At 32.5% G+C, this 10,617-nt stretch overlaps 2 protein-coding genes across 3 annotated transcripts; both read right to left on the reverse strand.

The window, feature by feature from the left end:
- Positions 1-697: 697 nt before the first annotated feature.
- LOC127115374 (uncharacterized) lies at positions 698-1,622 on the reverse strand. The gene has a single exon (XM_051046938.1). It carries the CDS (start codon positions 1,420-1,422, stop codon positions 871-873), a length of 552 nt encoding a protein of 183 aa, XP_050902895.1. The 5' UTR covers positions 1,423-1,622; the 3' UTR covers positions 698-870.
- A 1,573-nt stretch (positions 1,623-3,195) lies between these two features.
- Positions 3,196-8,440, reverse strand: LOC127074034 (uncharacterized). 2 transcript variants are annotated; one of them, XM_051015407.1, is made up of 6 exons: positions 8,336-8,440; positions 8,165-8,212; positions 4,895-5,080; positions 4,660-4,699; positions 3,577-3,659; positions 3,196-3,506 (listed from the first exon to the last, which is right to left on the reverse strand). In XM_051015407.1, exons 2-5 carry the CDS (start codon positions 8,165-8,167, stop codon positions 3,580-3,582), a joined length of 309 nt encoding a protein of 102 aa, XP_050871364.1. In that variant the 5' UTR covers positions 8,168-8,212; positions 8,336-8,440; the 3' UTR covers positions 3,196-3,506; positions 3,577-3,579. The 2 variants fall into 2 exon arrangements, with proteins under 2 accessions (XP_050871364.1, XP_050871287.1); XM_051015330.1 differs by having other exon boundaries at positions 3,196-3,659.
- Positions 8,441-10,617: the final 2,177 nt, after the last annotated feature.

The following is a 10,617-nucleotide window of genomic DNA, read 5'->3' on the forward strand; positions in this document are numbered from 1 at the left end:
GTAAGAATCAAGTTTCACAAAAAGGGTTCGTGTGTGTTCTGGCTAAATCTAATTGTTAAGAAGCAATCAAAGAGATACGCTCGCCTTAGAGTCACACTAAATCGAGGTCTCTCAACCATCCTAAACTATTGGATATCATGATCACATGACTTGTTGACAATCATCTTCAGATACAAGTGTCTTTGAAGAAGGTTTTATGGTCTCAAACTCTAGAGGACTACTATAAAGGATAAAAGGAAGATCAATCCCATATACACACCACTCTAATTTAAAACATCACACTCAGGGTCGTTAATGGCTTGAGCGTCATAGATTTTACAGGTACACCTTCATTGTCGAACCGAAACAGAAGATCACACCAGAGTTTATAACTCAATATTAAGTTGTTTGAAACCCTTGAAAGAAGGTGAAATAAGTTACAAGTTCTAAAAGAAGTTATATCATAGAGTTTAAAAGGAAGTTTGCCTAAGAAGTTTTCAAGTTGATTAAGAGTAGTTAAGATTGTCATGGTGCTCATGTAATGTGAAAGTTATACTTAATTTTTTATAATGAGACAAAATTATCTCCATGTTAAGGAAGTTTATTTTCCATTCCAAAAACTACCCAAAAAAGTCCGCTTCGATGATAACAACTAATGTATATTACCCTTCTTATTAATATATAATCAAAACAATAACTTATACATTATATAGTTTTAAAGAAGAAGAAAAACATAAATATAGTAATACATCATAATTTATAGTTGATAAATTTCAACTATCAAAAGATCTCACTATACTCTATAGTTCATAATAACCAAATAGTCAATAACATACATGAATCCAAAAACAAAAACATACAAATACAAAATGTAATGAAATTAGTCACCAATTAATTTTCTTTAATCTCCACCTCCTTATCCTTCAATTGCAACTTCTTATACTTTTCCTTTTCCTCCACACTCATAAAAGAAGTAACATGAAAAGACTTACCAATCCCCAAAGGAGTCTTAAAATACATCTTCTTTCCATCAAAACCATCCACACTCATTTCACTTATAGGCACCCAAACAAACATTTGTTTACTCTTAATTCCACTCATTTTCTTCATCTTGAACTTCTCCACATAGGCAGTGACTTCAATTCCATAGCTCACAAGAGTCTTTGTCCCTTCAAAGAAATGTTCACTTGGTGCCTTTTGTTTCATCCAAACAAAGCCAGTTTCTCTAACTCTTCCACACTCTACAAGATCCTTTAAGGGAAGAACACCTTTGGGAAATCCAAGCTCTTCCAAGAGTTGTAGGGAATGGTTGAAGCAGATTTCGGAACCGTGTACAATCTCCGCCCCGAAACGCTCGTTTACCACCATTTTGCTGTTGCTAGCCATTGCAGAAAAAAAGTTAAAAATCAAGAGAAACATAAACTTTAGGGATAAATAAAGCATGATATAATATGTTTAAATATAGGTTTTAGAAGTGAAGGATGGTTTGAATAGGAAGGAAAATTGTGGCTGGTTAATTGGAAGTTGAGCTGAATTGGCATGTTTTGTTTGTGGTTGTTCAACCAATTTTTACTAACATTTTGTGGTTAGTTGGTGAGCTATATAGTATGTTTTCCTTACACACATATGAATGCATGTAAACTATGATCTATCTAGCTACAAATTATATATCTACTTATTAATATATGTGAAATGTATAAAAGAGAATACAAAATTTTAGTGTGCCATTTACTTTCTAATTTTACTCTTTGCATGAATTATTTGGTATAAAATGGATATGTTCCGCAAGCAAATATAAAAACTAATTCTTTGAATTAAGAAAAACATTAAAATTAAAATAGACGGGAAAATGATTAGTTTGAATCGGTTAAAGAGAAAAGTTCATTGTTCTGTTTGTGGTTACACCTCATGTTCATTGTAGTTTTTATAGCTTTTTTTTCTTCAGAAAAAGTCGTTAGAAATATAATATTTCAATTCACATAGTCTTTGCCCAGTACATATATCCATAAATAGTCAACTACATTTTCTTAATACCATTTGTTGTATTTTAAAATTGTGGATGAGGTAGAGAAGTAAGCCTTTTACACGTGGTAGTTTAATTGTACACTAACATCAAATTCTAATTGGAATGTTTGGCTATAATAAGGCTTAACATTTTCTTTTCACAATTTAATTATTTAATATTTTAAAAAACTTATAAAAATAATATAATCATTAATTATTAATTCATTTTTTAAAAATAAATAAATTATTCTATTCATCTTTATAAAATATCAAATTATGAGAATCAAAAGTGAATTTAAGTTTTTTTTATATAAAAATAAAGTATTTTTTTTTGCAATTGTAGAGATTAATTTCTTGAACCGAATAGGACAACGATGACAAAGATAGTAGCAAGTTACAAATATGTACAATTACATAGACTACTTCCTTAAGTTTGGAATGACCACAGTAGGATTCCTAACCATTTATTCCTTCTTTGTTTAATAAACTATAGATTTTTTTAAAATGTAAATGTTTTATATAAAAAAAACTATTTTTTAATAAAATTTATATTAAATAAAAGATCAATTTTATATGGACCCAAAAAAATAATTTAGAAGTATATCTCTATCCAATAAAATTTTATAATAATAAAAAAATTAATAAAATTTACTAATATTTTGGAGTTCGTCTTTAGATTGGATTTATATTAGACTCACATAAAAGTTACTGCATTTTACAAAGGTATTAGAGTGTCATTTTGAAATCTGTCTAAGATAGATTTTGTCATACCATTTTCCCATAATAAAAAATAATAAAAAATAAAGAAATACCAACAAAATCTAAAAATTGTAAAAGGACGACCGAAAATTCAATTTTAGAAATGGAGATTTTAAAAATTAATTTAAATAAAAATAGAGAAACCAAAAACACATTTAAGTTTTCATTTTACTATTCTTCCATTAGCCAATATGTATGATCAACATTGTCTCGGAAAAATAAACTCAACACCATAAACTGCATCCCATAACACATTTGACAGAAGATTAATTTGCTAGATTTTACACACACACAAAAACTTATTTAGAATATTGACAATCTTTATATCAAAATAATGAAAATACTTGGGTCAATCTTTATCTCAAAATAATGAAAATATAATTTCAGAATTTCTTACAACCAATTTAGATGAAGCATAAACATGCAAACAAAAATGTAGAAAGGTCGATCACATAGAGCAAAAACAACATATATTGAGTTTTTTTAAGAAAATTCAAACTTTAACTCCCTTAATACTATGTAAAATGGTTTGTGTCTTCTAGATGACATGATCCTATTACAAGTCCTATTGTATCACATCGGTTTAAGGTCAGTCTAGACCTTTAACCACAAATTTGATTCACCATGATAGAATCCTTGCAGGAAGAGAGTGCCATTTTTACTTAAGGTAAAGTTTTGGTGTAATGTAAACAAGTACATCATTTATCTCTACAACTTATCAATCATTTGAAAATGTTTCAAAGTCATGAAATTCACCAAGTCACCTGAAAATTAACAGGATTAGCACTTATCAAGAAACTACTTGGGACAGTCTTTGGTCGAGTATGGCTTTACCAATTACCAACTGGCACCCTCTGCATTTGGCTGATAGAAATCATTTGGCCGAACAATGTTTACCTCCTCGAACTCATTACCATCTGGAAAAAAAGGTAAATATATTTTCATTATTTGTTTCTGAAAAACAGATGGCAATAAACTAATGGTGCATGTACATCCAAAATGATCCTCTAGCACAGATGATGTTGTCAAAATGAAAGATACAAACAACTAAATGCAGGTGTGTGCTTGTAAATATCACGCCAATTGCCAAAGATATATAAAAATACTTGTAAGTATCAGTTAAAATTAATACTTGTAAGTATCATGATTATTTTCAAAATCAAATTTGTTCAAAAAGTTAACTTTTGGATTGAAAAGATTTGTTTTTATTCTTGTCATCTTGGCAACTTTGGTTTACCGAAGTACCTAACTTCCTAACTTCACAGTAATGCCATAACAGCCACACAACATCTTTAAGTGACTTGTAAGTTATACCCTTATATAGTAGAAACAAGGAAGTCAATGGAAAACAAAAAGCATAATTTCAGCTAAAAATGCAATGGGCCGCTATGTCGCAATCCACAATATTAAACAAATTTACAAATGTTGCATAAGGATAGGCTGTACATCATCCTTGAAGAAAACGGAATACAACCTAAAGGATAAAAATGCTTAAGAAAAAAAGATAAACATGTTCAGATGATATGAGAATGAACAAGGAAGCACTTTTTTTTGTTCGGGTGGACCGTGGTAGAGACTTCTAGTTTAAATGATAAACAACAACCAAGCCTTATACCACTAAGTGGGGTTGGCAGTTTAAATGATAAACAGGGGCAAATAATTATCTGCATTGCAATTTACGAATAACTTGGATAAAAACCTGAAAGATTAAGTTACCAATGACCCCCAATGTGAATAAACTATGCATATCTTCGAAAAGAAAATTAGAGTTGGTTTTACATCCCTAAAATATTTTGGAAATTTCTAAGAACATTGGGAATAGGGAATCTTCTCACAATCAACGTAGGAAGAAGAGAAACAGGATAGGCAGGAAGGAAGAGGATTGTGGTGGTATTAGGTTAATGATATACATTTTACCTTTCCTCAAGGTCAATGCAACAACAGCATCAGTTTCAATCTGAAAGGTTAAAAAAATAGAAATTGTTAGCATCAAGGTCATAGTCGTGTGAGAAGCAAGCAGAATAATTTAAGGCTAGTTAGAATCTAAGAATAGATGAAAAAAAGTCCCAACAGCTAGGTATTTTCTAAATGCTAACACTATAAAAAGAATATACACATAGTACAACACATGAAGAATTATATAGCAGTGTACCTTTTGATCAGCCAGAGTCTTAGAGTCCTCTAATATATCCCCTGTATCAGGAAGACTTAATCGCTGATCATTAGCTGGTTGATCGATGAGTTCTTGTAACTTCTGCTTTATGTCAAGAACTTTATCGGATGGCTTGCACCGGATGAAATACGTTGTCTTACTACGCTTAACACGAATGTACATATCCTGTCAGGAAATGATAGTCAAGATTAAATACCACCCAAAATTTCACAGAATCCAGAACAGATACATAAAACTAAATTAGAGCTGCAAGGAAGGATTTCAACAGAAAACAGGGACACAAACCCCAACTGTATTATGGGTAAAATTAGCATTTGCATAGCATAAAACATTGACCACGGGAAAGACTTAAGACTTTGAGTCATCAATATATTGAGATGATTAATGATTATCATTTGACAACACAAAAAAGACTAAACACTAACTCTTGTTAATACCAATACCAAGACTATACTAATTTTAAAGGGAAATGAACCATTATAGGAATATGGCTCGGTAGATTAATTGGACTTGAAGTTTTGGGTTTAGGAAGGTAGATCGGTGAAAGGGCTTTCAATGAAGGCAGTTTCACCAAAGAACTCACTGGAAATGTTTCTGGTTGTGGCAAATAACAACAAATGAGAGATTCTAAACAAGACAACAGTGGCAAACAGTGTCAAATGTCTTTTCACATTGCATAAGGTAGGTAGCATGGATCAAACCAAACAATGCTATAATGCCCTAAAGTAAATCACTCATAGCAAGGCATTTAAATCTATAACCTTTTTTATAGTTAAACTCATAAATTCCCTTGGTCTCTAATGAGATCCGCAAAAACAAAAGGCAAAAGGAAGCAACACTTGGATGGGAAAAGACCAATAGTTTAGAATGGGTATGAGAGGAAAGAAAAGAAAGAAATGAGAAACGATAGGTTGTCAAGTTATATACCGTCAAAAGAGAAAGAATAAGTCAAAGCAGCAGTATTGTTTTCCGTTTCTATAAATGGGATTCCTTTGTTACTTAAAGGGGAACAGATACCTTAATTTAAAATATGATTAGTTGTGGAAATATGCAATCAACACATACAAATAATTAGATATGGAAGGTAGGAACAATGATAGCAGGTTTAGGGGTTTCCTCATCATTTGGATTCCTTAAACAATTGCTCTAAACAATAATTTTTTTGGAAAAGACAGTCTTCTGACATGGAATCAGAGCCCTTGCATCTGTGGGAAATTGTGTCCGTATAATACAATTGCCTAAATCGCCAGTTTTTCCCACTGCTTCTCAGGCCTTCTTTGCCACACTGCCACATTTTATCCTCCTCGTTCACTTGCATTGTTGATTCGTCATTTTCCGTTAACAAAACCAAAGCACTTGAACTTCTATATGTCTGAAAATAACACTGTAGGAACCATGTCCCTATCTGAACATACTGGAGCTGTTGAATTGCTGTCTCTTTTGTCAAGCTTACATCTGAGTGGAAGAATCACCTCAAGTGGCAGTGGCAACAATACGCCCAAACCATATAAAAAGGAAAGGGATATTAAACCATCTTAATGGAAAAGATCCAAAGTTCAAGGATTCAAACTTTACCACCAGGGGTGAGGATGTTGTAGTAATGCCATGGCTATGGAGTTTAATGGTGCCTCAGAGCAACTAGTGCATGTTTCTGGAAACAGCTAAAAGAAAAACTAGGACAGTTGCAAACAAGGAATTTAAGTGGAGCATTCTATCCAAATTCGAGAAACTAAGATGAAGATTTTGGTTCCCTAACAAGAGGGTCATTCTTTGCAGAATATTGTAAAAAACTGCAAAGTTAGTGGGAAGTTTTAGGCCATTACAGGAACTTAATGATTAAATGGTCCAAATGTAATGAAAATGTTGTTATACCGAGTAGATACAAGGATAAGAATTGGATTTACAAGTTCCTAAAATTGACTTGATAGTAAATTTAACCCACTAAGAATTCAACCATTGGGCATAGAAACATTGTCTTCTGTCTAATAGGAGGCCACTAACTATATAGGAAAGTGGGGAAATTAGACGTTGTTCAGACAATAAGTCAGTCCAAGGAGAGTCCAGGTAACTCAAATGAGCCCTAAGGATCATATACTCTTTTTTTCCTCAATATCATGCTGATCCAGAAGATTTTCGCAATATTACTAATGTTCTTTAATCTTTCTTCAACTAGACTATTTCAAATGCATAAAAAAAGCACTTAGCCCAACTTTTGGATGTGTTCATTATCCAAGTCTAAAATCAAGTTAGAAAGCAAACTATGAAACCAGTGTTGTCAATCCCAAATAGCATAAAATAGCGGTTTGTTGAAATTTCGCTACACTATAGCACCTCTATATGACAACACATGTACTAAATCATAGAACACTAGTGGTTTGTTCAAATTCTACTTCGTTATAGCACTGCTATTTGACAACGGTGTATGAAGCATCTCCATAAATCACCTAAAGCCTGGGACATAAACAAACTATGAAACCAGTGTTGTCAATCCCAAATCGCATAAAATAGCAATTTGTTGGAATTTCCCTACGCTATAGCACCTCTATTTGACAACACTTGAACTAAATCGTATATCGTAGGACAATAGCGGTTTGCTCAAATTCCGCTACGTTATAGCGCCGCTATTTGAAAACAGTGTATGAAACATCTCCAAAAATTACCTATAGCCTGGGACTTGAGCAAACTATGAAACCAGTGTTGTCAATCCCAAATCACATAAAATAGCAATTTGTTGAAATTTCGCTACGTTATAGCACCTCTATTTAACAACACTTGTACTAAATCGTATATCGTAGAACAATAGTAGTTTGTTCAAATTCCACTATATTATAACGCTGCTATTTGACAATGGTGTACAAAATATCTCCATAACTCACCTAAAACCGCCATTTGCTAACTTATGGATTTTCTGTATCAGATTTAACATTACTACTATATAATATAAATATGAATATAAATGCACAACATTATTCAGCTCAAGCACTAAAACACAGTAACCAAATTTCAACTTTCAATTTGAAACAATATTCCATTACCATATTCCATCACCGTTCTCCAACAAACCCTAGTATTCACTGACACAGTGTAAGCATAAACCTATGAACATCCACACACTCCATAATCATGAACACAGTTTTCGATTACAATTCACTTAATCCCAAACCATTCAATTCAATTTAAACAAAATCGATTATGAAAACAGATAACAGCGAATTAAAGAAACAGCAGAGAAAGGAGCGAAACACATACCATTTGCTATGGTTCAGGCGTTTCTACTGAGAAAAGAAATTGAAAGCTCTGCAATCCACAATTGATGAATTGATTTAAGGAATTTGAGAGGGAGAGAAATAGAAATCGGTGAAAATGAAATTTGAATTCGAAAGTAAGATTGAGAGAGAGAGAGAGAATTGTTGTTCTTACCCGGGAAGGGGTGAAAATTTTCGTGTCTGATTTGGATCAGTTGTTTTTGTATCTTTATATTTTTCTTCTAATTTTCAATTTTATATTTATAGACTCATGATAATGATGTATTCTACTAATGAGAATAAATTTTTTAAATTATTTATATAACATGGTAGAATAATATATTTATCATCAGATAATATTATAAAATTCAGTATATTAAATTCTTTTTTTTTTAAAAGAAAAAGGAATATGTAATGTAAAATATTTATGTGTAATAATCATATATATATATATATATATATATATATATATATATATATATATATATATATATATATATATATATATATATATATATATATATATATATATTTTTTATTGTCAGTCAATGAAGAACGGGTATTCCGTCAAATCATACTTTTAATTTTAAAAATCATATATAATATTGTTGAATTTTATTGTCGTACATTGAAAAAAATACAATCATTCGCGAAGTGTATCGCACGCTCGTGAAAAATGTGTTCGAACAGAGTCATCACTAAACTTTATTAATCACAATGAAAGAATAGGAAAACATCGATAAAACATTTAAAAAATGCATGGTCGTCACAAACATGGTTCGGGAGTCGATTATGCAGGGGAATGTTGTTTATGATAATTGTTTTCTTCGAGTGATAATCACCAATAGGTTGGTGAGCCAAATGGTCAGCCAAGATACTATCTTTAATAGCTTTATGAGCTCGATATTCAATATCATACTCGAATAATAACATCTGTCAACGGGCAATTCTCCCAGTTAAAGCAGGTTTCTCAAAAATGTACTTGATTGGATCCATTTTGGATATCAACCAAGTAGTATGATTCAACATATACTGACGTAGACGATTAGCAGCCCAAGGCAAAGTACTGTTAAGATAAATCAAAGATATTATTAGCTAAATTAAGTATGAATATATTTGTGCTGTAAATAATTGATTTGTACAGCTATGTGATTATTGTGTGCAGTTGTCATTCCCTTAATAGAAGAGGAATTATAGGGACTCTTTTGTGTATATATAGTACCTTGATCAATGAATAATATATCAGAATTATTACTTTGAAATCTGTTATATGGTATCAGAGCCAACACCGTCTCTCTTTCAATATAAGAAACGGTGGTTTTTATTTCTTAGTAATTTCTGATGGCTTCTGATAAAAACAAATCGGAGAATTCTGGAACTTCCGCTGCTGTCCAATTCAATGATGCACTCACCCCAGAACGGCTTGACGGCACTAACTACGTCGAATGGTCGTTGAATGCACAGAACAAAATCAGAGGCAGAAAACGATGGGGTTACGTTACCAGAACAAAGATTGCACCGACAAAAAAAGATAAACCCGGTGAATATGAAGCATGGGAAGATGAAAATTGCTTGGTCAAGTCTTGGCTTCTTGACTCCATGACCAAAGAAATCAGATCTCTTTTCATTCGCTTAGCTACGGTGAAGGAAATTTGGGAAACTGCGAAACAAACGTACTTCGTCGACCAAGATGCATCAAGAGCTTACCAATTGCATCGTGAGGTAATCTCTACTCAACAAAATGGTGGATCTGTTATTACATACTTTGGAAAATTGCAGAGGCTATGGCAAGAGTACGATAGTATTAATAATTGTACCATGGAATGCACTAAAGATATTGAGAAATACAATAAGATGGTTAATTCTCAACGAGTTTATGTTTTTTTAGCTAGTTTGGATTCAAATTTGGATGGAGTTCGTGGTCGTGTTTTGGCTACCACTCCGCTTCCTAATGTTCAATCAGTTTATGCAATCGTATGTGCAGAGGCAAATCGCCAAGAAGATATGCTAAGCGGTGAGTCTTCGAATGGTTCCGCCTTGGCTGTCAAGAAGTATCCGAAGAAAGAAATCCGCAAGTGTAATCACTGTAATGGAGATAATCATGTCATGGAGACATGTTTTAAGCTCCATGGCTACCCGGAGTGGCATCCAAAGGGAAAAACTACTTCGAATAATAAGACAGAAAACAACAAGACTCATCTTTCTACTACTGTCGGCTTCGTAACCAAGTCAGGTATGTCTAACTCTGCTCATAATCTTTCTGTTATTATTAGAAATAGCGATTGGATAATCGATACAGGTGCTACTGATCATATGACTTGTGATCAACACATGTTTACTAATTTCTCTCCTAACTGTCATAAAACTGTTATTATTACTGCCAATGAAGTGGAATCTCCCATTGAAGGTGTTGGTACAGTGACTCTATCACCCTCCCTATCAATACCTAATGTCTTA

The sequence above is a fragment of the Lathyrus oleraceus genome, chromosome 1 (genome assembly GCF_024323335.1).
Source record: "Lathyrus oleraceus cultivar Zhongwan6 chromosome 1, CAAS_Psat_ZW6_1.0, whole genome shotgun sequence".
NCBI classification, from domain to species: Eukaryota; Viridiplantae; Streptophyta; class Magnoliopsida; order Fabales; family Fabaceae; genus Lathyrus; species Lathyrus oleraceus.